Genomic DNA, 27217 nt, shown 5'->3' with positions numbered 1-27217 from the left:
GCCAGGCAATGCTTGCTCCGGAGCTGCCGGCGGGGCTGCCAAGATTTTGTGGGGCCTGCACTGCAGGTCAACCGTCCGTCTGCCCAACCCTGCTTCCTCCTGGCTCCCTGCACAAGAATCAACCTCTAATAAACAAACATCTTATACCTCAAACTCCATCTCAAATTCTGCGTTCGCAGACCCACCTTGTGACATGGCTGTCCAGCAAAGGCCCAAATAAAATGCCCCAGTGCTCCCAGGGACCTTAACACTGAATCCACCAGGAATAACACGAGCTGGGGAAGCAGCTGAGTGGAATGACTACCTTGTTCATCAGCCAAATGTAGATATCTGACTACTAGTTGAAAGAGTCAATAAAACTCACCTGAGAAAATTGGAGGGCGTGGCGCAAGGTGAAAGGTGCAGGAAGTGTGTGAACTTCGATGGCACACACGAGTTTCTGTGAAACTCAGCCTGGCAAACCACGTAGGTGGAGTGCAGCATGAAAACACAGGGCTGGCTTTTATTCAGAACATGTTTCCATCTGGTTCTGAGAGAATAAAAAAGTCAAAAAGCCCAAGAAAACAGCAGATGGACGGCACTTTTCTGAATCTGGGAAATCAGTCCTCCAGGAGCTCCTGAAACATATAACATGCAGTGTAAAAAATAGTGTCGAACAGGTTGTTTTGCTTGAAAATATGAAGAATAGGAAGCGATGGTACTTGGCACTTGAATAATCTCTCTGACGGAAGAACGAGTAATATTGCTGTGTTGGGAGCTGACCAAATCAAGCCTGTCATGAAACGCTAGAGGATTGCTCTGAACAGATGGAGGAAACCGCCTTAGAGACCCTAGCAAAACCTCAGTGTGGTAGGAGGAGTTTGGTGGCCTCTTTTTTTTTTTTAATAATTGTATGCTATTTCTAATCATTATTACATCACGCTCTGAGATTATGGCCACTATAATAAGTTTTTTTCTTAATAACTTGAGGGTTTCTTGTGGTTCAGTAATTGAGCAGTGCACATCTTTTTTATTCAGATGAGACTGTGAGGTAGAATTTGACCATCAGTGACTTCTCCCTTTGAATAAGCACCTGAAGATGGACCTACCAGAAAAAACAAACAAACAAACAAGCTCATCGACACAGAGAACAGATTGGGGATTCCCAGAGGTGGGTATGGGAGAGGGGGATGAAATAGGTGAAGGGAGCCAAAGGTACAAACTTCCAGTTATAAAATAAAAAAGTCATGGGGATGTAATGTATAGCATAGTAACTATAGTTAATAATACTGTGTTGCATATTTGAAAGTCACTGACAGGGTATGTCTTAAAAGTTCTCATCACAAGAAAAAATACTCTAATTATGTGACATGATGGATGTTAACTAGATATATTATGGTGATCATTTCACACTATATATAAATATCAAATCACTCTGATGGATACCCGAAACTAATATAAACTATGTCAATTATACCTCAATAAAAAAGCAAAAAAAATAAATAAATAAAAGAGATGGACCTAGGGTAGTCAAGTCAAGATCTATGAGATCAAGATCACTCTTTGTAATAGGAGTGTTCAGGGGCATACCTGCGGCCACTCACATTCACTGCAAGAGAGAACACCCAAGGCTATGAGAGTATCCTTTGTAGGGTCCAGGGTTAGGAAAATAGGTAGACCATGTGTCTACTTCCTCTATTTCCATTCATTATCCACTAACCCTAATTCATAGGCCTATTTCATTTTTTAACATCTGGTGTGGAGACTGCTAAACTTGTTCTAACCATATGGATAAACTGGCAAGATTCAGTTGGTGGCCTTCTATTCCTTTAGCTAAAGGTTTGGTGTCTGGTGTGTGGAATGTAGAAATTCATGACTGTTATATTTTTAACTGACACATGCCTGGGTCAGTGCTCTAAACCAGGAGTGTGAACGGTGAAATTACTAACAAAAGCCCTTGTTTAAGGTCAGGCCAGAGGGACATTTGTAGTGGTAGCCTTATCAGAGGCCCAGTGGAAGGTAATACCACCCGAGGGGAATTGACAGTGGAAAAGTTAACAGGGACCATGGCTCAAAGTCAGATAAGAGGTATATTGATGGCAGAAGAGTTAATGCACAGGGTTCAATAATAGAATGAAAATCACTGGTGGTAGAATAAAGAGACCCAGATTTGAGGTCAGATAAGAGGGGCCAGGGTTTTAATCAGTTAACAATTGTTCTGTTAGAATACCTAGACAGAGAGGTATTGACGTTTGAAGAGTTAGCAAATGCTGGAACTCAGAATAGAGAGGCATTCATGGTATAATTGTTACAGAGCCCCTGGTTTAGGGTCAGAACAGAGAAATAGGGATGGGGACAATCAAATAAATATCTGGGTTTGAGGTCAGTCAAGAGGGGAATAGATTCTAGGATAGTTACCAGAGCCTGGGGTTTGTGAATGAGGTGTGAACACTCAGATTCTAAGGGCACTGATGTTGGAAGAGATAACTTTACAAGTTCAATGACAGACCCACAGGGCACTGGTGACTGAGCGGTTATCAGAGGATCAGGTTTGAGGTCAAACCAGGAGGGAGTTGATGGCGGTGTAGTTAACAGAGGACTGGATTTGTGGACAGCTCTGGAGTGGAGGAGTAGGAGTATTTTGAAATAGTTTTGAAATGGCTGTGTTGGGTAATTAGACCAGTAGATCTTTGAATAAGGGAAGAGTAAATAAGTCCTGGTTAAGAATCAAACAGATGAGAGAGCAAGGATAGTGGAAGAGCTTTGATTAGGGATGAGGATGACACTGACGGTGGAATTGTCGACAATAAAAGAGACCCTGGTTTGACAAGAGACCAGAAGGACATTGATGTTATAGTGGCTAATAGTGGATCGGCTCTGAGGTCAGACCAGTGGAGCATTGTGGTTTAAGAGTTAAAATGACCTGGATTCAAAGCCAGATCAGAGAGGATTGAAGGTTAAATAGTTAAAAAGAAGTCTAAGTGCAACCAGTGTGGCATTCTTGGATGAAGAATTAACAGAGGTCTAGGTTTGATTTGAGACTGGAGGGGCCTTTCAGTTAGAATATGAAATGAAGGCCTGGGTTCAAGATCATGCAAAAGGAACAGGGATGGTAGGATACTTAACAGAGACCCCTGTTTTGAAGGCAGACCAGAAAGGTACTGATGGTGGAGTTGTTAACAGAGGAGGTCAAACCAGAGACATACAGACCTTGGAATAGTTCAAAATCACATCAGGGGACCTTGATGTTAGAATGGTTAACAGAAATCTCCAGTCACAGTCAGACCAGAGGGTCTATGATGGTGGAACAGTTTATAGAGGTCTAGGTTTGAGGTCAGGGCAGAGAGGCACCAGCAATGCAATAGCTAACAAAAGCTCTGGGTTTTGGTTGGATGAGGAAGCTGTCATGTTGAATTAGTGAAGAGACGCCCATGTGAGAATTCAGATCAAAGGGGGTCTTGATGGAGTAAAAACTAACAGTCTAGATTTGATGTCAGACCAGAGATGCCTTGATAGAGTTCAAGAAGGCCCAGTCAGAGCGGAAAGCAGTGATGGTGAGATATTAACCAGAGACTCAGGTTCAAAGTCAAACCAAAGAATAGTCAGCAGAATTTTAGTTTCAAATAAGGCCAGAGGGGTATTGATGGTGGAATAGTTTGTAGAAGCACAGGTTCCAGGTCAGAAGAGAATGGAAGTGATGATGGAATAGTTAACAGGCACATGGATCTGAGGTCTGCCCAGAGGGAATCAATGCTACAAGTATTACCAGTGCCCTAGGTTCAAGATCAGATCAAAGGGGTAGTTATAGAGGAATAGTAAATAGAGGCCAGGTTTGGAGGTAAGATCATAGGGGTACAGATAGTGGAATAGTTCACTGAAATCAGGCCAGAGGAGCATCGAGTGTGGAACAGTTAACAGAGGCTCAAGTTCAAGTTTCAGAACAGAGGAGCATTGATAATGAGTTAACTGAGGTCTGGATTCAAGGGCAAAGATTTATTGATGGTGGAATCGTAAGTAGAATCACAGTTTGGAGTTTAGACCACCATGACACAGATAGTGGAAAAGTTAAAAAGACTCAGGTTCAAAGTAAAATCATAGGTCTTGATGGTAGAAGCACTAACAGAGGCCCAGGTTTGAGGGTGGACTAGATGGATGCTGATAGTGGTAGAGTTAAAAGTGCCTGGGTTTGAGGTCACACTAGCAAGGCATTGGTGGAAGAAAGGTTAAGAGATGACTACATTTGAGGTTAGACCAAAGAGACGTGATTGTAGAATAGCTAGTTAACAGAGGCCTGGACTTAATGGCATTAATGGTACAACTGTCAATATAGAAGTGCAGATTGGAATTGACACCATAAGGGCATTGATGATAAAATAATTAATAGAGGCCCAGATTCAAGGTCAGGACTGAGGTCCCCAAGGTTGGAATGGAGCTAAAAGGCATTGATCACAATGAGCAGAATCCCAAATTCAAGGTCAGATCACAAGACAGTAGCTGGTGGAATATTACACAGAGGCCCTGGTTTGAAAATTGACCAGTAGTACACTGATGGGGTATTAATTAACAAAGGCCCAATTCAAGTTCAGATCAGAGAGGCTCTTGATGAAGTAGTTAAACACACAAGTGCAAAGTCAGACAAAGGGTATGGAACAGTTAATGGAGGCCTGAATTTGAGGCAACACTAGAGTGCCATTGATGGCGGAATGGTTAAGAGTTCCAGATCTGATGTTAAACTAGAGGCACCGTGATAATGGACAAGTTTGCAGAGGCCCAACTTTGACTAATAAGATTATTTTTTTATTTGTTCATTATTTATTTCACCTTAGTCTGTAAATCAAGAAAAGGTATCATGAAGATGAATTTAAAGCAGAATGTCAACTCTTCCTCCTCAAAATTTGACAGGGAGGAAACCTCCAAAATCATATATGACAACATCCATGGTCAGCCATCTTGAATCCAGACTCAATAAAGAACATGGAGAGTGTGAAGAAAAGAAAGTATAAGAGAAAAATGAGGTTCTCCCAAATGATCTTGCCCATCCACTGACCTTTGTTGAATTGGAGCATCCTTTTGGTGTTGCAAACTGTGCACAAAAGACTTAACAAAGTATGCCTGCACTGTTTTCCTTGGAAAGGACTACTTCAAGGCTGGCCCTTGGCTGGCATCTGGATACTTAGACTTTGAAAGGGTTCTCATCACTCTGTAAATGTTAAGAGTAGCTCACTGTGCCTAAACTGTTCATACAAGCACTGTGGTTTATGCTACGCACCTACTTCCCTTCTGGGAGTCTGGAAGTTGGGTATGTGCCAGGCAGGGGCTGCCTATGTGATCAGCCTCCAATAAAAACCCTGGGTGCTGAGTCTCTCATGAGCTTCCACTTGGCAACGTTTTGCACATGTTGTCACAATGAAAGACTGGGGGAATTGAATGAGTCCTGTGTGACACCAGTGGGAGAGGATCCCTGGAAGCTTGTGCCTGGTCTCCCCTGGACTTCATCCTGTGGACCTTTTCCCTTTGCTGATTGATCTCTGTATCTTTTTGCTGGAAGAAATCACAGCCGTGTATACAACCATATGCTGAGACTGAGTCCTCCTAGCAAATCTTTGAGTCTGGGTGGTCTTGAGGACCTCCGACACACATACATACATGATCTTTTTTTAATTTAATTTTTTTTATTAGTTTCAGGTATACAAAGCAATGTATAATAATAGACGTTAAAGCCCCTCATAAAGTGATAACCTACCCCTCAAGTTACTACCCCTCTGACATCTCATATGGCTGTTACAATACCATCGACTATCTTCCCTATGTTGTACACCACATCCCGTGACTATATATACCTATATAGTTAGTTATAGTTGACATTCAGTATTATTCTACTTCAGCTTCAGGTGTATAGCACAGTGGTCAGGCCTCTACACAGACTAGGACGTGATCCCCCCGATAAGTCCAGTGCCCATCTGGCACCTTACATGATCTTTACAACATTGTTGATTATATTCCCCATTCTGCATTAACTACCAATTTGTATTTCGTAATGCCTTCACCTTTTTCACTCTGTCCTTAACCCCATTCCCATCTATCACCCTGATAGATCTAGTACCTCTCTGGCAGATACCTAGTTATTACAATATTATTGACTATATTCCTTATGCTATACCCTACATTCCCATGACTACTGTGTAACAACCAATTTGTACTTTGTAATCCCTTCCCCTTTCACCCATCCTTACTTAACCCCCCTCCCATCTTAAAGAAATCCCCCTAAGATTCCTTGGTATACTGGTTTGGTAGCAATGAACTCCTGCAGCTTTTTCTTGTCTTGGAAGCTCCTTATCTGCCCTTCAATTCTAAATGACAGCCTTGCTGGGTAGAGCAATCTTGGTTGTATGTCGTTGCTTTTCAGCACTTGGAATATTTCCTGCCACTCCCTTCTTGCCTGCAAAGTTTGTTGAGAAATTAGCTGACAGTCTATGGGGGCTCCTTTGTAGGTAACTAACTGCTTTTCTCTTGCTGCTTTTAAGATTCTCTCTTTGTATTTAACCTTTGGCATTTTAATTATGATGTGTCTTGGTGTGGGCCTCTTTGGGTTCATCTTGTTTGGGACTCTATGTGCTTCCTGGGCTTAAATGTCTATTTTCTTCACCAGCCTAGGGAAGTTTTCTGTCATTATTTCTTCAAATAGGTTTTCAATTCCTTGCTTTTTCTCTTCTAGTACCCCTATAATGCGAATGTTGGTATGCTTGATATTGTCCCAGAGTCCCCTTAAACTCTCAATTTTTTGGATTCTTTTCTCTTGTTGCTGTTCTGGTTGCGTGGTTTCTACTACTTTATCTTCTACATCACTGGTCGGATCCTCTGCTTCATATAATCTACTGTTGATTCCCTGTAATATATTCTTCGTTTCCATTATTGTATTCTTTATTTGTGACTTGTTCTTTTTTATGGTTTTCATCTCCATTTTTATGCTTCCTATCTCTCTGTTGAAGTTCTCCCTGAGATCATTGAGCATTCTTATAACCAGTGTTTGGAGCTCTGCATCTAATAGATTGCTTATCTCTGTTTCACTTAGTTCTTTTTCTGGAGCTTTGTTCTGTTCTTTTATTTGGGACATGTTCCTTTGCCTCCCCATTTTGGCTGCCTCCTTGTGTTTGTTTCTATGTGTTAGGTAGAGGTCTTCGTCTCAGTAGAATGGCCTTATGTAGTAGGTGTGCTGTGGGGTTCAGTGACACAGGCTTTCTGGTCACCTGAGCTATATGCTCCAGGTGTGTCCCTTGTGTGGGTTGTGTGTACCCTGCTCTTGTAGTTGAGCTTTGGTTGATAACTGCACCTCAGTGTGAGGGACTGACCCTTGGACTCACTGGTTGTGAGGACTGGCCTTGACTACAGTGGAAGGGTTGTCGCGCAGGGGCTGACCCTACTGAGCAGGATCTGCCTCAGCAGGACTCTGGTGCCTGCCCAATCCTTCCCTTGGGTGTGTCTTCCTTAGAGGCAGCTGGGTGATGCTCCGGCTTGTTTTGAAGCTGGCCACTGGGGAGCCAGCCCCAGGACCACCTCAGAGGGGATCCGCTGTATGTAGGTCAAGTTCAGCCACAGCCCATGCCCCACCCAGGGCCACCCAGAGGAAGCCAGAGAGAAATCCACAAATGGCTGTCACCCGTGTTGTGCATGGAAGCACCTTGAGAGGCCAAGCCATGAACCAAGACCAGTTGCCGCTAGTGCCAGCTTAGGGCTGCTCAGCCAGAGGTACAGGACACACTCAAGTCGGATGCTGCTTGTCTAGGTTACGCTAACCTTTGAGAGTCTAGGAAAGTCTGCAGCTTGAGCCAAGCAAGGCAGGTGGTCTGCATGGAAAAGCCACAGAAAACAGCCTGGGTGTGCCTGAAAGTTGGGCAGGGCCAGGTCTCTAATAAACGGCTGAGACCCAGATATGTCGGTCGCCTGTGTTTGCAGGCCGGGAAGGTGGAGAGCATGACAAGGAAACAATGGCCTCCACTAGTTCCCCCACCGAAAGCCACCTCTCCAGCCACTGTCCCAAGCTAGATAACTCAATTCCCCACCATTTGTCCCAGCTGCCTTTTCAGCTGCTGACCCAGCGCTGGAGCTCAGAGCGAGTCATTCTTGCTAGGCCATATTTAGGCCAGGAACAGGAACCTTCTTATCTTAAAAGCCATCTTGTCTTGTTTTGTACCTCGCACCTCCGGCTTCTGTTTGCCTTAGGCCTGGAGAAGCCCCCTGGAATGTAGAAACCATCTTACCCTGTCTTGCTTTGTACTTTGTCTCCTAGGGGCTTGTGATCAGTGGGCCTGGGCAGTAGGACGGATGCCTGGGAGCCAGGATGTGGAGCAGGAGGGCTTGGTCATGCCCCAAAACCCTTTGTTGCTGGAGACAATGCAACAAAAAAACCCTGAAGCATTGAAGGGGGAACAATCTCGTTTACCCCCTCCTAAGAACTCCATACCCCTTTTTGCTCGGGGAGGTTATGGTCTTTTCTAGCCTGACTCCCGCAGCTCAAACACGCCAAATAAATTCTAATAGACCAATTTTGGTCTCCCATGACTCATTCCTCCGGCCGTGCCTAACAATTCTGTTGGTCGGTAAGTCCCTTTAAGAGGAGCGCCTGAGTGCAGCTGCACTCAGTCTCACTCAGTCACAATCTACACGGTTTTCACAGCTATAAATTATGGGGACTTCTCTCCCCAGCGCTGGAACATTAGGCTGGGATCTCTTGCCCTTATAGGGGATGGGGAGGGACCCCCACAACTGAAATAGCCCTCCCGATCTTTAATGTTCACACGCGGGTGTGGGGCCAGCCTGTTCCGTGTCTCTGACCTTCCTGCCAGTCTGGAGGGGGCCTCTTTTGCACGTCCTTATTTGAAAGGCTTCTGTTCAGCTTGATTTTACGTGATTCTCAATAATGGTTGTTTTGTAAATTAGTTGTAATTTTGATGTGGTTGTGAGAGAAGGTAAGCACAGCGTTTACCTGCTGCGCCATCTTGGTTGTCCCCATACATGATCTTGATCATGAACAGTCTAGCTCTGCTGTCCCCATCTCCTCACCATTTACATTAAGGGCAGGTGGAAGTACATACAGTAAGTCCTCACTTAATGTCCACGATACATTCTGCAACTTGAAGCAAATTGACATATAGTTAAATCAGTTTTTACCACAGGCTAATTTATATAAACAAGAATTAAGTTCTGGGGCAGCTGGTTAGCTCAGTTGGTTAGAACGTGGTGCTCTTAACCAGGTTGCTGGTTCGATCCCCACATGGGCCACTGTGAGCTGCGCCCTCCACAACTAGATTGAGACAACTACTTGACTTGGAGCTGATGGGTCCTGGAAAAACACCCTTAAATAAATAAACAAATAAATAAATAAATAAAAAAGTTCCTACAGCATTTCATCAATGCTGCATTCAAGGACCTGCTGTACCAGGTAGAAATGCTTCTGGCTGCAAGTAACCACACTGTCAAGTAATAGTGACTTGAAAAGACAGGAGGTTCTGTCCCTCCCTCAACAAGACTGCTGGCGTTAGTTAGCAGTTCAACAATGTTGGGCCAGGTTGGAGTCTCCTGTGACTATGGACTGACCCTGAGGTCTCAAGATGGTAGCCACACTTTCCACTGATGTCTCTGGACATGGCAGCCTATGGAGATGGGAGGAAGGGAACAGCTAGAGCGAGAGGCTCTTTGCATTTCCTGGGGACTCAGGTTATTGACAAGGGATTTTGGTTATTTATTCCCCCTATTGAAACCCCAGGCTTTCTCTCCTCACTCAGGAATCCCCTCAAATACTGAACATCACTTGCTGGTCTCTGAGCTGTTCAGACTTTGGCTTTGTGCCCTGGGTGGGGATGGGAGGAGCGGTGGGTGGTCTGGGGTTTCCCTGGGGATGGAACAAATCCCCATTCCCTCCACACACACCCCCAGCAAGAGCCACTAGCTCAGCCTTAGTGCCCATGGTCGCTCCCACAGCTGCGTGCGGTCCATGTCCTGAACACCTCTGCTCCTTGCTTGTGTGCAACAACCCATCGACAAGTGTGGGGCCCAGGCCTGGGGGTTGGGGGCTGCCCTGGGGGTGGGGGGCACCTTGGCCTCCCTGAGGAGGCAGCAGAGCCCTGCAGACTTAGGATAAAACCCTGGGGTAGAAGCCAACACTCGCCACCTCAAGGCCTCTGTTGCCACCACCCTGGCGTTGAGTCCCCATCATGCTCACCTCTGCTACGGTAGGGTCTCGTGACTGGTCCTCTACATCTGCCCTTGTCTCCTAGTCTGTTCTCTTTACAGTGCCCAGAGGGATCCTTTTACAACCAAATTGGATCATATCCCTCCTCTGCTCAACACCGTCTCAGACAAAAAGCCCAATTCCTCATCAGGGCCCACAAAGCCCTCCTGGATCAGACTTGACCAACCTCATCTCGTCCTCTCCTCCTCCACTGGCCTCTAATCCTGGCACACTCCAGCCTCAGTGCCTTTGCACTGCCTTTTCTCTCTGCCTAGAATGTTCTCTCCTACACACTCTGTATGGCTCCCTCTCCCACTTCATTCAGGTATTTAATTTCATGCTGTCAGGAACATCTTAGCTGACCTATTGACCTGCTTCCCACTAGAATATGAGTCCCATAAACGCAGGGATTTCTGTCAGTTTAGGTTACAGCTGTACTCCCAGAGCCTAGAAGAGGTCCTGGCACAGAGTAGGTCCTCAGTAATGTCTGTCCAACGCAGGACTCTAAAACACTTAAAAGTGGTGCCTATGACATGGCAGACATTCAGAAAATGGTTATTGAGTGAGTGCATAAATCAATGCGTGCATGCATGCATCAGTATGTGAACCCCATCCCATTTGGGTCCTAGAGCTGCCTTCTCCCCCATCCCGCCCCCAGCAGCCGTGGGATCCAGCCATCAACACAACCACAGGAACTTTATTTACAAACACAAGGCTGGAGCGCGGGCCAGTTGGGAAGGTGGCCATGGCAGGGCTGGGGGGCTCCTACTTCTGCTCCCGCCTCCAGACGATGACCATGCCACTGGCGTCACTGGAAGCCAGAAGGCTCTCATCACAGTTGAAGCTGACGTCCAGCACAGGGGCGCTGTGGCCCTGCAGCTTGTTGACAGCAGCCTTGGCTGCCCGCTCCACGTCAAAGAAGTGCACGCACATGTCCTCACTGCCTGTCACTGCCCAAGTGAGAGAGAGAGGGGCCATCAGGAAGTGTCACAGGAGGCGGCAGTGGGGTGCCCCGGGTGTGAATTATCTGAGGTGACTCAGGTGTTGAGGGATTTATGTTCAAGGTGTGAGGTCCCAGTGTGCCTTGCGGGGGCCTGGAGGGACCATCCCTAGATGGGAAGTCACCCAGGTGTTTTGGTTCTGTGTCCAGAGTGTGAGGTCTCTGAGCTTTTTTGGGGGGAGGGTCTGTGTCTCATGTTGTAAGGCTTCCGCACTGGTTGGGGCTCAGTGTGTAAAGTGAGGGTCTGTCAGGGCACTGAGAGATCGCAAGGCCCAAGAAGTCAGGGCATCAAGGTGTCATGGCACCTGAGTGAGATCAGCACCAGCCCTGGGGCCCGCCCTCCCTGGAGGCTTGGACACCCCAACCCTATGGGACTCACCCACACAGGCCCCCTGGCGGAAGGACATGAGCGGGCAGAAGATGCTGCGCACCGGATGCGAACTCTGCTCAATGGGGAAGCTTCTCTTCAGCTGCAGGGTCCCCTCATTGTCCACCACCCTGAGGGGAGGATGAGAGGGGTCAGGGCGCAGCCTCAGCCCCGGACGGGGATGAACAGGTGCGTGAGTCGATGTCCCCACCCCTGCACCTGAGTTCTTTTCAAGGTTCATGAAATCCGGTTTTGCGACGACTGCATAAACCTGTAAAGCCTGGGCTGGGGTGGGGGTGGGGTTAGTGACAGTTCAGACACTGTGTTTGTTGATATGAAATGGGGAGCCTCTGCAGTGTAATTCACTAGTTTCACTTCCTAAGGGTTTCTGAGAGATCCTGGCATTCAGATGGGCGCAAAGAGAGGAAATGGCTGACCAAGCCACGGCACCCCTGTGCTGTGGGTAGCACACAGCCATTCAAAGGAATGAAGCAAAGCTGCTGCAGGTGACCTGCAGCATGTCCACAGGTATCATCTGGTGAGAAAAGTGAGATGTGGAAAAGGGTGTAGGAGGAGCCCACTTCTGTAAGACAATGACCCTCCCTCAGAAATGTGTGGGTGTGTGTGCGCGCCGAGGACTATGGGAGAGGGAACAAAGTATGGAACGGCACATACAAAGTTGTTAATATGCTTGACTGTGGCAGGGGGAAGCCAAGGTGGCAGGAGCAAGGAGAGAAGGGAGAGAATTGGGGAAACTGTCAGAAAACTTAGGAGTACACTTAAATTAAGAATTGTAAGTGTGTGTGTACATTTTTTCAAAGGAGAAGAAATATAAAATAGTAAAATGGCAAGCATCCTGTTGGGCAATCATTTTAAGGCTTGGCTGGCCATCACTTGGGGAACTTCTCAATATACCAATGCCCAGCCTGCCTTAGAGCTTCTGAAATCCATGGCCTGGAGTGCAGCCTGACCGTGACTTCTGAAGCCTTTCAGATCATTCCAGCATGTGGCCCAGGCTGAGAACTGCATTTGGGCAACATGACATTATGTGAGTGGGGACAGTAAACTCCCTACCTCAAAGAAAAAGAAAAGGGGGCAGGAAAACAGGCCACTGCTCTAAGGGGGTCCTAGTCTATCTTATGCCTCAGTTTGCTGATCTGTAAAATGTACACAATAACATTACCCACCTTACGGGTTGTTATGAGGAGTAAATGAGGTGATACGTATGAGGTCCTTTCAACAGGGACCGGTCCCAGCAACTGCTACCTAAGTGCTAACTACTGCTATTACTATTACTGCTACTATTGAGGTCATCATTATACGATGATGATGATGATGATGAGACCAGATCTCCCTATTCACTGGTTAACCTGATGGAGGAGACAGGGCTCCCACCCCAGTCTGATGGAGCCGGCAGGCCCTCCATCTGCAGGTGGCTGGACAGGGGAGACCCACCTGTAGAGCAGCAGCTTGTTGAGGCAAGCATTGATGAGCAGTGAGGGGTCCCGGGCCTCACGGCTGACCCAGGAGCGGGCGGAGATGCTGGTCACAGGGCTACCCTCATGTACCACCAGACGCTTGGCTTTGGTCAGCTTCCCTATGACAATGGAGCGAGGTGGCAGAAGGAACGGTGAGGGCTACACGTCAAGAGGGCGAGAGTGTGAGTACCCAGGTGCAGACCTGGGGCCTGCCTACCTGTGGCCATGTCGAAGAGGAAGGAGAAAACACTGCCATGGTCGTCGCCGGCCCAGAGCAGCCGGCCGGGGGCATCGAAAGACAGGGCGAGGACACGGCCTGTCAGCTTGCTGGAGCCGCCCTTCACTTTCTTGCCCGTGGAGATGTTCACGACATGCACGTTGTGCTTGGCATTCCCCACCTGTAGGCAACAGCCGCACACCGTCATCCTGCTCCCAGCCAGTCACCCCTGGAGTCTGACCACACTGGGCTGCCGCTGACGGGACCTGCTGCTCCCTACTGGAGTCTAATCACAGTGGGGCCATGGGAGGTAGACTAGGGGCGACCCAGGCTTATAATCCTCCCAAACCAGCCCCTCTTACAATCTGACCAGAGTAGACAGCTGCTCTGGGCACTAAAGGGGTTGCAGATGCATAGTGCTTCCCCTTGGCCACGCCCCGTGGTGGGCAAAGCTTCGGCTTGTCCCAGGCCCATGAGAACAGCTCGTCTGCTCTCTGACTGGTCTCTCCTGGAGCCCTGACTATACTGGGGCTGCTGCTGCTGCAACTATCCCAGAGCAGAGGCCCACCTGGCCAGTTCCCCCTACTTCCTGCTCAGGGCCAGGCCAGACTTTGCATTTCCTTCCCTCACTGCACCCCACCCTCTGACTCTTTATCCTTGGGTCAGACCACAGTAGAACTGCCACTGAGACCAGACGAGGTTTCCAACTAGTAATCCTGCTTCCCAACCAACAGCCACTGCAGTTGACAAATGGTAGGACTACTGCTGATGGGACCGAAGGGGCGCCGGACCTGTCACCCTACCCCCTGACCAGTCCCCCCTGGAGTCTTCTATGAGGCCATCCCAGACCAAGCACTGTGTTACCCCATTCTGACTCATTTCCCTCTGAGTCTGACCACGGAGGACTGTGGCAATGGACTAGAGGCCCCCCCCATGCTGATGCCCCAGGGCAGCCCTCCTGGCCTTGGAGCCTGACCACAGTGAGGTTGTTGTTGACGGGCTGGAAGGTGCAGCAGAGCAATTCAGAGCCATCGGGGTCAGGGATCTCCCGGATGCAGCGGCCGTCCTCAGAGGCCCAGATGCGCATGGTAGCATCAAGTGAGGTGGATACAAGGATGTCATTGGAGAGGGACCAGGCGAAGTCGGAGACACCACGGGTATGGCCCCGCAGCACACGCAGCACGGAGGGCGGGGCAGGCACCAGCTGGCACAGTGAGATGCTGCCATCGAGTGAGCAACAGGCCAGGCGGTGCCGGTCGTCATTGGCGAAGCGCACCCTTGGGACTGCAATGCCAAGAGTCACTTGTGGGAGTCAGCACACCTACCAGGTGCTTCCGTTTATAACAAGTTCTGACATGTGAGCTGGGGGTTGGGACCCACTGCACCAGGCACAGTGGCCTCAGCAAAGGGCTTTCCTTGACTGAGAAAGGGAGCTGGAACCCCAGAAAGCCCTCTGCCAAAAGCTCCCTGTATTGTTTTTTTTTAAGGAGGACACAGCTCACAGTGGCCAATGCGGGGATCGAACCGGCAACTTTGGTGTTATCAGCACCACGCTCTAACCAACTGAGCTAACCAGCCGCCCCACAAAGCTCCCTATATCTTAGCAAGTACTTTATAGATTGCAAAAGACTTCTGCAATGTGAAAAGGCCCCTACATCTCAGCAAGCACTTTACAATTACCAAGGTCTGGGCAATTTACAAAAGTTACTCTATCCTTTGCGAGGGAATTTCTCTGCAGCAAAGGCTTTCAATTCATCCAAGTGAGTGACAACCCCAGAAGTCTTTTAAAGGGCTCTTTTAAGCTGCTGAGACCCTTTGTGGTAAAAAAGTACCTGACATTATGCAGACCACTTTGCAGAGGGCTTTTAGGCTTGTGAAAGGTTTTATGGATGTCAATTCCTCCAGAGGTGGGCTGGACACTGCATTCCAGAAATGGTCGCACTGGGTGGCTGTCACAGTTTGGGCAAATGCATAGTGATGGGACCTGCCATCTACTGGCTCACCTGCCTCATCCACGTGCTGGTCAAAAACATGGTACATGCCCGCAAAGGCATAGTTCTCGCTCAGCGATGTGTCCCCAGCCATGGCTCGACTTGCTTCTGCCGCTGACGTGGGTACCACACTGCCGGGGGGCCTGGGCCCCAAGAGGAGTGGGGGGTGAGAGGAGGTAGGTACTAGTGTTTGGCCTGCCATTGCCCCGTAGCATGGCTCCTCTCCTCCTCACAAACCCCCAGCCCTCAGCTGCCCCTGGTACTACCTGTCCTCATAGACGGCGCGGTTCATCTGTGCCTGCAGCTGGTAGGAGCCTCGGCTGACGGAACGTCGGTGTCCACGGGCCCCCAGGGCCCGAGGATCATCCTCAAAGTCCTGCAAACAGAAATGGTCAGGGGTGGGAACATCGTGAAAACAGCCCTCAACCACCTGTGAGGTCTGGAGCCTTCAAAATATACCCAGAACCAGATTCCTTCTCACCTAGTCCAGTGCCACCACCATCAGCTGTACTGTGATGGCCTCGGCATTAGTTCTCCTGCTCCTGCCCTTGCCCTGCTCAGTAGATATTCAATAAATGTTCTCTGAACAAAAAATGAACACCCCCCTGAAAACTACTCAGTTCAGTCTCTTGCTTCATTCGTTTCAGCTTAATTTTTCCCTCCTCAGAGGACTTCCCTCATCATTCCCAACAGAAATAGCTTCCCTCTGTCCCCCATACCAATACTGTTTTAGCCCCCTCATCTGCTTTGTTTTTTCATCTTAGCACACCTCACTATAAGCCACGGTAATTTCTGACTTGTTTATCTGGTTTGCTGTTTATTGACCTATTTATCTTGTTTACTGTCTATTGACTTCTCTCATATATTTTTGCCCTCTGCTCATCCTAAGAGCCTGGAACAGAGCCTCGCACATAGCAGGGGCTTGACAAGTCTGTCGAGTGAATATACACGGAGGCAAGCAGTATGCATGGCAGGCGGCGTGGAGGGAACTCACCTCCATGCGGTCAAGGGTAGTGCGGCTGCTGCGGACGATGCTGTTGCTATAGGCACGAGCACTGCCTGGCTCGGAGAGAGGCCCGTAGCGCTGGCCCAACAGCTGCCCACGCAGCCTCAGGTACTGCCGACGCAGTGCTGGGGGGTGCCCAGCCTTGGCATTCTCCCGCAGTAGCTGGCTGCGCCGTCGGATATACTGTGTCCGAAACTGTGGAAACGTTGGTGTGCGATATGCGTTGTACCTGTGATGGCAGCAGGCAGGCGAGCGGCAGGCACAGGACAGAGGGAATCAATCAGCTCAGGGGATAGGGAAGCAGAATGAGGTGTGAGGGGTCAGGATGGCAAGTGATCAGCAGTGGTGATGGGGGGGGTGGTCCCTCTGGTACTGTGATGAGGGTGAATCTACTACAGTAATAACGGCATGGAGATGAGATCAGTGTGGGGACAATGGAGGCAGTCTGTAGCTTTCCTGAAGTTGGTAGGGGTCAGTCTGACATGGTGATGGGGGTTAATGTGGAGCAATGACAGGGTGGTGATGGGGTCAGACTGGAGAAATGATGGTGGTAGGGTAAGTCTGGTGGGCAATGGTAGAGAACAGACATGTCACCAGCCTGAGCTCCACCACCCTCTCTCAAAGGTTCTAGTAACACAGCCTCTTTGCGCATGCCCACATCGGACTGCATTTTCCCAGCATGCTGTTTAAGACCCTCTCCGGCCAGCCCTTTGCGGGTTAGCCCCCAAACCTTGCTACTGCGCATGCCCAACTTCGGCACGCCCACGCAGCAGCATAAGGCAAGTTCTCCGCCCACCCTCACTTAGCACCATTGCGCATGCACCACCGTAACTTCCGCTCCCATGGGCTTCGATCCCACGCCTCACCTCGCGTCTACTGCTAAGACCTGCTGCCACACCGCGGCCATTCCCCGGCCTCCTCTTCCGGCGTGTCCGCCCGCGGGCGCCTGCAGGACAGGGGCCTGGAATGTCAGGGTCTCAAGTGAAGGGGTCTAGTTCCGTCCCTTCTGCCTGGCGATCGTTGCCACAGACACTGAGTCTCTCCACGTCAGAATGTCCTGAAATCCCACCCGGCTGTTAGCATGCTCGTCACCTCAGCCCTGCCCTGGCAGCGCCCAGATGACTCACGGCAGCGATTCACACCTGACTCCGCCCCTCCCTGGTCGCCATAGCAACACCCCTCCCCCAGCCTAGCAATCCTTGGCCTTCCCCACCCATCTTGCCCCCCGCCTTCCCCTCTCGGGTCCAAGATCAGGGTCCGGGATCAGGGACCACCTCCGGGGCTGCCTCCGGCTCTTGAGGCCCCGAGGCGGCCCTGAGACCAGTGTCGCCCTTTCCTTCTGTCTCTCTTCTCCCTTTCTCAGGCTCCAAGCAAGATGGCCGCCTGCCACCAGGAAGCGCTGCCAAGCGCAGAGCAAATGGATAGGAATCTTCTCCAGAGCGTGGAAGAACCACGCAAGCGCACTAAGGGACAGTAGCTTCCCGCACAAGGCTGGAGGCTCCGCCCCTTAAGGTCTATCCACCCCGGTCCCTGACAGCACTTTTTGTATACACAAGAAAAATGTCGAAGGGCCACAGGATAGGGGCGAGTATGCGAATCACTCACTAAAAACCAGAAATACGACTTTCAAAAAAAAAAAAAGATTTTCTTTTAAAAGAGTGATATAAGTTGCTTTTTAGCAGTACAATGTTGGCCAAGCAAGTTTTGAAGTACAGAACAAAACAATCACACATGCAAAGGCCCCTAAGAAAGTTTTCCAATTCTTAGAGTGACTAATGGGCCCCCGGATACCCCCAAGAGAAGAGTACATTCTGTGGGGAGGATGCAGGCGTGTGGGCGGACGGTTTGGGCTTGGTGCTCCCAGAAAGCTTGGTCTGGGAATGAGTCTCTAAAGGCAGAAGACATAATTAGGCACAACAAGTTTTGGGGTTTGGATCCCAGGAGCCTATCTGAATCATCCTTATTTCAACTTCAACGGAAGCTGCTTATCTATTCATCTTAATGTGATCAGGATATACACTTACAAAGCTGAAGTACAAGGTTTAGTAGCTTATTGGATCTTAACATCAACTGACACAATCCTCAAATGTACTTTTCACACTAGTATATAACAAATACTATAATCTGAACAATGTTCTAAAGTCACCTGAAATGAGGAGACACATCCAAAAACGTATTGCTGTTTTTTTTGTGTCCTAGCAAAACTGGAATTGACTTGGCACCTCCCTTGTCTATGTAACTAAGCTATCTGCGTCTTTCCAGGATACTAAATACCCTTCCAGTCCATGATTGCTGAAGAATAAACTATTTCACTGCACAAATGTGTAACCACTAACATTTATTGGACAATATGCTGCACACTGTTCAAGGTGATTTACATGTATTAATCCATTTAATCCTAATAACTGAATGTTGTGGGTACTATTACTATCCCCATTTTAAAGATGATGAAATCTGAAGACCAAGGAGTTCAAGAGTGACATTTTATTGAACTGGTCCCCTATTTGTGACCAGCATTGGGTTTTTTCCCATGTTCATTTTGCCATAAAGGATGCTATGATCAATGTCTTTCCTCTTCACCTGGACCCTCTCTGGACAGAGCCCTGCCCTTTCATCCCACCACTCAGCTTCCAAAGAAATATGGTGGGAAGAAATCACAGGAGAGTCAGAGATGCCAGGGAGACTTACTATCTCATGGCTGGCATTGATTCTTTTGTTGTTGTTTTTATAATATTCATATATTAAAATTTTAAAAATTATTTTTAAACCCTCATTTCTATGAGGCTATAAGATACCAGTTAAAACAACCTAATGACAGGGTTGTTATAAGTATAAATGAATTAATGCATAGCAAGTGTTCACAACACCTGTTGCACGAACATTGGCTATTATTTTGAGAGATAGTATAGTACTTTTTAGAAGGCAGTCTAACTTGGCCACTGCCACAGGCTCTGCCAACTAGGAGCTATGTATTCTTGGGCAAGTCACTTAACCCTTTTATAACTCAGTTTCCTCATCTGAAAATACAGCCACATAGTGTTATTGTGAGGACTAAGTGATTTAATACTTGTAAAGTTTAGCATCTGGAACAGAGAAAATACCCACTAATTTTTTAGTACTATTAGTTGTTTTAAAAACTTTCCCCAATAACAGATTCATCTGCCAGAGGTAGATCTGGTACAGAAATAATGTGAATTAGAATGACCACAGCTGCCTCTTGCATTTGTTATGTGCTCTGCATTTTTTCAATTTTTGTTCTTAAGCATTTACACACCCTCACTGGATTAAAAATGAGTTTTGAACAACAAGCTGATGACAGAAGGCATTTTCAGTTTGTTGAAAGCATGGAGAGAAAGGGGCAGAGTTTATCAGCATGAATGAATAGCAGGTAAGTGGGTGGGGGAAAGGAGGGTCTCAAGCCCGTGGTATCAAGTCATGAGTGACCTTGATTACAATCATGACATCTAGAAAAGTAGCTCAAGCCCATAGCGTCCACAAGTCCCATTCACTCTAACAGGATCAGGGCTATTATACTATCAGAATGATGGTTGAGGGTCCTAGCCAAATGAACAAACAAAAACAGATGTGGACAGAAAAGACAGGTAAGCTAGAGCTGTTTGAAGATGACACATCACAATAGCAACTCAAATGGTGGCAGAAACAGGCAGGGCCATGTCTGTTCTGGATTCCTCCTTCCTTCATGTGCCTCCTGTCTATTTGGCTCCCAGAGTTTAAAAATGCAAAGGCGAGCACTGAACCACACTGGCTGTGTTCGCTTTTCATTACTAGCACAGGCTGAAATGAAACCCGGAGTGGGGCCCCATCTTTAAGGACAAATGATCTGAGGGAAAGCCTGGGTAGCCTGGGGTGACAAGGATATGCTGAAAATCCAGGCGAGAGACAGAAATGGAAGAAGACATGGAGCTCAGGTGTAACTGGACCGCAGACGTTGAGTCCTCATTCACTTATCTCACCCCTGAAGTTTCTTCCTAAATGGGACAAGTGGAGGTTGCGACATAGGTCATAACTTAAATTTTACCATTTCCGATGGGAAAATATTTGCCTCTGAAACCAAAGTTCTCACAATCTTCAAAGTCTTAATGGTGATAATTCTCCATGGTCTGAGTCAGAAACAAGATTCCTGCAGTGGGGAAAGACCTCACAGACCACTTGAGCACCCCCAGCAAGCTGCAACAGCGAGCCAGCCTTCCAACACGTATTGATCAAGCCCACATTAGGCGCCAGGCACTGGGGCAACAGCAGGAACTCAGACAAACGGTCCCGCACTGATGGAGCTGCCATTGTAGCGGGAAAGATAAACGATAAAGATCATTTAGAAACTGGCACCTACTATCATTAAAGTAGTAGTTTGTTTAGCATTGCTGAGCTGTGGGGGAAGGGGGAAGAAGGAGAAACAGATTTAAATTGGAACCTGAACAAAAAGGAGCCAGAGATACAAAGCTCTGGACGCTGAATGACCAGATAATGCCAGTGAGGCTAGGCAGTGATCAATTCCAAGACGGAGAAATCACTTCGCAGGCTAGAACTGGGGCTGCTCTGCCCTTAAGATCTCAATTCTTTGTTACCTAGGGAGGGCTTTAGGGCCAGAAAAGACTGGACCCTGGATTTGGTACCTCAGTCCCAAGCAAGCTAGTTAAATGGGCACAGCCTTTGGTTCTTCCCATTTCTTTTCTGCTAATACGCTAAACTACATCTCACTGCTTTTCAAATGTTAAGCTACCCTTGCTTTCCTGGGATAAGCCCGACCTGGTTTTGGTGACAGCCTGCATTTACTGAGCTCTTACTACATCCATCTTATGTAATAGTCATAACCACCCTTATGAGGTAAGTGCAACATTGAGTTCCACATTGAAGATGAGGAAAGTGAAACCTAAAGGGGTTTACTGCTCATGACCACAGAAGCAGAAAATACTAGAACTAGCATTTGGATCCAGGCAGGAAGAAGAACTGGACTAAGTTTCTTATCCTGGACACCAGAAACCACTTGGTAACCAGCCAGCAGTGTTGACAATAGTGCGCCATCCCTTTCTCTCCTCTCTCTGTGAGTCCCCCTGCAATAAATCCCAAATAAATCTCTGCTTTTGTCTCTCTTCCAAAGCCCTGCACTGGTAGATCCAGACTGAAATCCACAACAGCTCCCAGCTGCTGTGAGAAGCTGGTTTCTTAGGCCTCCTCTCCAACTTCAGTCCTTGTTGCTCTTCCTCGATCAGGGTATGTTCCAGCCACATCAACTTTCTTGCACATCCTTTGAAAATTGCACAAACTTTTCCTGGGATCTGAACACTCTCTCCTGTGCACTCATGTGGTGAATGTGCCAACTCACCCTACAGTACTATTACTAACACCAAGCACACTGGGCCAGGTACTGTTCCAATCATTTACAGGCATAGAAAACCTTTAATCCTCCTAACAACCCTGTGAAGCTGGTACAGTTATTATCCCATGTCACAAACGGGGAGATGGAGGCAAAGAGATGAAATGACAGTAAGTGATGAAGTTGGACTTGCACCCTGGCCACCTGGCTCCAGAATCCTTGCTTTTCACCACTACACTGTTTAACACCAACTGCGAAATTCCTCTGAGCTTCTCCAATACAGATTCATAAGAAATACTTTTCTGTTCTTCACCCTCCTCATTTGATCTGTCAGCAAATCTGTCAGTTTCACCTTCAGAATTTATCCAGAATCTGACCTCTCTTCTCCACATCCACTTCCGCCACTGCCTGGACCAATGCAGTGGTCTCCTCACTGTTTCTGCCCTTGCCCCCTGGTCTGTTCTCACAGCCGCCAGACGGTCCCGTTACAACGCAAGTCAGCTCAAGGCTCTCCTCTGCTCAGACCCCTGCTGTGGCTCCAGCTCTCCCAGGAAAAAAGCCTAAGTCCTCCCCATGGCCAGCGAGGCCCTATAGGACCAGGCTCCTGTCACCATTCTGACCTCACCTCCTGCCCCCCTGCCCCCTGGTTCTCTGCTCTTGCTGCACTGACCTTGCTATTCCTCACACACACCAAGCTAACTCCCACCTCAGGGCCTTTGTACTTGCTTGCTTTTCCTTCTGCCTGTAATTCTCCTTTCCCAGAGGCAAGGTGAACAGATTTGGCCAGTAAAGAAACAGCCCTTGTTAATACAGAATTGTACACCTGAAATCTATGTAATTTTACTAACAATTGTCACCCCAATAAATTAAAAAAAAAGAAAAAAGAAACAGCCCTCATTCGATTCAGGTATTTGCTACTTACATAGACAACAAGAATAGACACAGATGCCAGCTCATGTCCCTCGTGTGCATAACAGTGAAACAAAAAGGGCCAGAGGACTGCAGCGTGTAGGCCACCCTGCTGCAGAGGAGCTAATTCCACACTAAGTTCTGCATCCCTAAGATGGGGAGGGGAGGGACAGAAAGCCTCAGACCTCACCAAAACCTCTTAAGCTGTGTTCCCAGGATCACAGGTACCGTGTTTCCCTGAAAAGTAGCCCTAGTCAGCCCATCAGCTCTAATGTGTCTTTTGGAGCAAAAATTAATGTAAGACCCGGTCTTATTTTACTATAAGACCGGGTCTTACATAATATATAGTAAAATATAAGACCAGATCTTATATTAGTTTTTGCTGCAAGAGACGCATTAGAGCTGATTGGCTGGCTAGGGCTTCTTTCGGGGAAACACGGTAGTTCTGCCAATACTTAGATCAGCTTGCCTATGTGGCCTATGTGGAGACATGCAAGGCAGCCAGTGCCATGGTGGAACCACTCCCCAACACCAGATACCCTCCTCCTCACTTGCTTTCCCTCTATCTGCAGGTTTCCGTTATAGGGTTACCTCCTCCTAGCTGCCTTCCCTGACCATGCTGTGTAAAATAGCACATCCCATCACTTTTCCTTAACGCTTGCCACTTCCTAACATTACATTGTGCGTCAGTTTACTACTTTATTGTCCGTAGACCCCATCAATACATGATTCCTGAGGGAAAGAAGTTTGTCATATATATCCTTTGCTGTGTCCCTATTATTTGGCACACATGACAAATGCCAACATTTCTAACTGCTTCTGACTACCAGACACTGTTCTACGTGTTTCCCGTATCTTGACTCATTGAATAGGCATTATTCCAACATTGCAGGCGAAGAGACAGGTTTTGAGAGATTCTGGCTTTTGGAGGAGGAAGGCAGGACCTTTGGTGCTGGGTAGAGATGGTCCCTTTGTCTGTAGAAGCCAGAGGGTTCCTGAGGGGAGCAGCAGCAGGAAGGAGTTCTAGGGCCATTACCTGGGAAATATGAACTTAAGGAATGTCAGATATCAAGAAATAGAAGCTAGCATTTATAGAGCAGGGTGTCTTGAGGCCCTTGGAGCACAAATGCCCGCAGCTATGGAGAGGGCTTTGGGGTAGAGCAGGCCTGCAGAAAAGATGACAGCCCTCCACCTCCCACGTCAATTGGAGGTCCAACAAACCACACCTCTAACAGTCTTCACCTTTTTATTAGGTGAAACCTCAAACTTACTAGTATTGATAGAATGAACTTTCACGAACCTACCGCCCAAATTCAACAATAAACAAAGCATTCTTCAAACTGCAGGCTTCCTAAGCACTTGAGTGGTTTGGGGCCAGCTGACTTTGTTAACACGTTGCGTACAGATCACGAGGATCTTCACGAGGGATTTAAACCCCGCCATACGCAACGTGTTAAAATACAATAAACTAGGAAACATCAGGGAACTTTGCACATTCCATTCATTAAACCTTTCTTCCACTTACACAGAAATGGGTCGACTGGACCCCAATTAACACTTTGTAAGCGGGCATTTTCCCGCCAAATCGCGTCGTAACGCGGGGCTTTTTTGACATTTTCTCGCCAAAATTAGACTTTCCGTAAAATATTCCTATCTTTCCATCTATTTGATATTTTTCTATGAAACTTTCAGTGTTTTAGTTTAAAAAGAGGTCTCTATTTATTTACTTTGCAAAATTTTTGCCGGTTCCAACTACAGGCGATATGACGAGTTTACTCGTTTCCCGCAAAAAATGTGTTTAAGAAAAATGTACTTCTTACTGTTGGGTAAATCAAGTTTAAAAACCAACTGCAAATTCTGCCCCTGAACAACTACTAAGAACTAGACAGAGTAATGGAAACTTTGAGATGAGTTTTAAAGGAAGTTTAAAATTGAGTTAAAAAATTTGACTTGATAGCATAAAATGTTTATGCAGAACAATGCCACGGTTTATCTAGAAGCCTTAACTTTCTTTGTGCATTTGTTTGTTGAAGACCCTCCCCCAATAGTATCTAGGGAAGTTCTCCATAACCAAACATTCCTCCAATACATTGCATGCACATTCACACTGAGTGGGAAAAAAAATTACAAAAAGCTTCAGGTCAGGCCTTGTCACCAAATTTGAAGAAAACCTGGTTTATCAGATCTTGGTGCACTGTGAGTTGTAAAGGATCATGGCCCTTATGTTAGTCTGAGGGGTGGGAGGTGGAAGAGGAATGCAGCTGGGCAGGGATGTGACATGTTTTGTCTTGATAAACAGTAGTAACACTGGCTACTGATCCTTATCTGATGTTTTACATACCTGAAGTATTCACAGCAACTTACTTTAAAAATCTGTTTGGTTTTCTACACTCCAAAATCTAGAATGGGGGGGGCAAGAATGTGGTGATAGTATCAGGGAACTGCCCTGTTCTATACATGTCACATTCAACACCCTTAACCTGGCCATCAGGTGGGCACTATTATTCCCATTTTATACATGTTGAACCTGAGGCAATTAAGCTAGGAAGCAGGGTCTTAAAAACTGATTTATTTCAGCCCACATGGGGTGGGAGGTACCGGTCTTGGGATTTATCGTGGACCTTGAAGTGAGGGGGGGGGCTGTCTATGGGATGTTTCCATGGTTTTAGTGTAAGTGAGATTCAGGGCTTTAAAATGCAAGTTATTTGCAGGCCAGGGATCTGGCCTTGGGGTGCAGGTTCTCAAGGCACCTTTGAGTGTTTGGGAATTCCTGGTTTCGGTGGGACACATTGAGATCCTGGACAAACTGAATCAATCAGAGGACTAATACACACTTTTGCATGAAAAATTTTATTGATCAGTGGCTTCAGAGCCAGAAAAAACCAACTGCAAGTCCTCTAGGTCCCTTTCCATAGAGAAAATAAACAGCAAGAGACTGGGCCTCCCTGGGCTGGATTACAAGGTACCTCCTGAAACCAGGAGCAGAGCAGGTTAATCAAGTTGTTATCCAGGTCTGAGGCTACTTATGATCTTTACTGATGCCACTTAGGGGGTCATTTGGTTGCAAAAACCTTATGGTTATGGAATTCCATCTCAGGCCCCATTGGGGGTGAGACGGGCATTCCCGAGGAGCAGGGAGCAGAGATGCCCCTTTACTCACAAGGCAGTAATGGTGGTCCCTCCTGCCAGCTCCCCAAAGGCCCAGCACAGACTGCCCCCTCAGACCACGTACCCAACTGGCGGGGGTAGTAGCCACAATGCCTTTATCTGGGCTGAGCTCAGTGGGCCAGGAAGGACCACCTGGATGAGGACAGGTCCTTGGGGCTTGTTCCAACTAGCTGGGAGACATGGGAAACAAGCTGCCAATACTGGTACACAGTACAAGGATCCAGAGCCAGCTCAGGCTACTGTAACAGTACTGGGCGGCTCACATTAATTTCTCACTTCTGGAGGGTGGAAGTCGAAGATCAGGGTACCAGCATGGTTCAGCTCTGGTGAGGGCCCTCTTCCAGACTCCCACCTTCTTGTATCCTCACATGGCATAGAGACCAAAGGAGGAAAGCAAGCTGTGTCCAATCCCACGAGGGCCTCACCCCCTAATACCATTACATTGGGGAGGGTTCTAAAATGCATTTTGAGGGGACATACTCCATCCATTAACACATGCCCCAGGTACGAGGGAGTAAGGCAGTTTAGGATGTCTTGGAACTTGCAATCTGGTAGCACTGGCTCAAGACTAGCCAGGTGGAAGCTGTGGACACAACAGATCAGAAATTCCAAATGGTGGGCTAAAGCCCATGGGACTCCAATGCAGCCACCAAATCCTGGACTAAAAGAACTGAGGAATTCAGACCAGCTAGAGGCACAAAACCAGACAGGCCACTGCCACCAGCTTACCACTGAATCTCTGAAACTGAGGACTTGGCCAACCGTTCTCAATGTCTGTCCATGCCTAAGTGCACTTCACCCTCCACAAGTGTGAAATGCCCAGGAAGCTGAGGCACAGACTAAATGACTCATCCTAAATAGTTGGGAAGCAGCAGAATCGGTTTCACTCTTAGAAGCCTTTTCTCAAAAAAGGATTGACACTCACACTAAAATAGTGTAGTATATCTTTCCCACCCCATCACTGCAGGGGAAAGAACAGGAACCAGTGGGGCAGGGTTTGGCTCCCCCCAGATGCTTACATTCTCAGAACCACCCTGTGAGGATGGCACCCATCTGATGGCTTGGAAAAGCTAAGATTCAAACCCAAGCAGTATAATTCCTAAGCTGACACCCATCAAGACAACGGGGCCAACACACCATATCAGGAAACCCAATTAGAGCCGTTAGGGGATTTCACCTGTAGCCACCCCACCTCAAGGTTTAACATACAGGCATACCTCACTTTATTGCACTTCATAGACATGTTTTATAAATTGAAGGCAAAGACTTTCACCATCAAAAATATGGTGATTTGCTTTTTTGCAAAGACTTACTCTATCACTATTATGGTCTGGAACTGAACCCACAGTACCTGAAGTATACCTGTATACACACACACAAACCAGTCCCAAACTGACCAAACTTTAAACTCAAAGTCTCTATCCTTTTGGCAGTCTATGCCCAACCCCTAACTATTTTTTTCAAGAGTCTCCCTTCCACTCTTACTCTATTTCCAATTTATAAACTAGGTAGAATAAGAAAAAGCATTATCAGTATCGA

General features: G+C 47.5%; 1 protein-coding gene across 4 annotated transcripts; it reads right to left on the bottom strand.

Moving 5' to 3' along the window:
• Positions 1-10884: 10884 nt before the first annotated feature.
• On the bottom strand, positions 10885-17681 carry WDR13 (WD repeat domain 13). Of its 4 annotated transcripts, none has more exons than XM_019714307.3 (10): positions 17541-17681; positions 17133-17212; positions 16255-16461; positions 15527-15636; positions 15273-15403; positions 14246-14553; positions 13270-13450; positions 13030-13171; positions 11587-11705; positions 10885-11157 (listed from the first exon to the last, which is right to left on the bottom strand). In XM_019714307.3, the coding sequence occupies exons 3-10, from the start codon at positions 16258-16260 to the stop codon at positions 10973-10975; spliced, it is 1182 nt and encodes a 393-aa protein (XP_019569866.1). In that variant the 5' UTR covers positions 16261-16461; positions 17133-17212; positions 17541-17681; the 3' UTR covers positions 10885-10972. The 4 variants fall into 4 exon arrangements, with proteins under 4 accessions (XP_019569866.1, XP_019569863.1, XP_074180351.1 ...); XM_019714304.3 differs by having other exon boundaries at positions 16255-16495; positions 17133-17323; positions 17541-17678; XM_074324250.2 differs by having other exon boundaries at positions 17133-17323; positions 17541-17678.
• Positions 17682-27217: the final 9536 nt, after the last annotated feature.

This window comes from Rhinolophus sinicus, chromosome 18 (genome assembly GCF_057876585.1).
Source record: "Rhinolophus sinicus isolate RSI-liver-muscle chromosome 18, RSI-T2T, whole genome shotgun sequence".
NCBI classification, from domain to species: Eukaryota; Metazoa; Chordata; class Mammalia; order Chiroptera; family Rhinolophidae; genus Rhinolophus; species Rhinolophus sinicus.
Note: the sequence above shows the minus strand (reverse complement) of the source record. Positions and strands in the feature narration are given on the sequence as shown.

Coding starts and splice junctions, on each gene's coding strand:
- WDR13 (XM_019714304.3), bottom strand. CDS start 17,173: ATGGCCGCGGTGTGGCAGCAGGTCTTAGCAGTAGACGCGAG. Junction 14,554..15,272: donor CCAGCACGTGGATGAGGCAG/GTGAGCCAGTAG, acceptor TTGGCATTGCAG/TCCCAAGGGTGCGCTTCGCC. Junction 11,158..11,586: donor CCGCCAGGGGGCCTGTGTGG/GTGAGTCCCATA, acceptor TCACTTGGGCAG/TGACAGGCAGTGAGGACATG.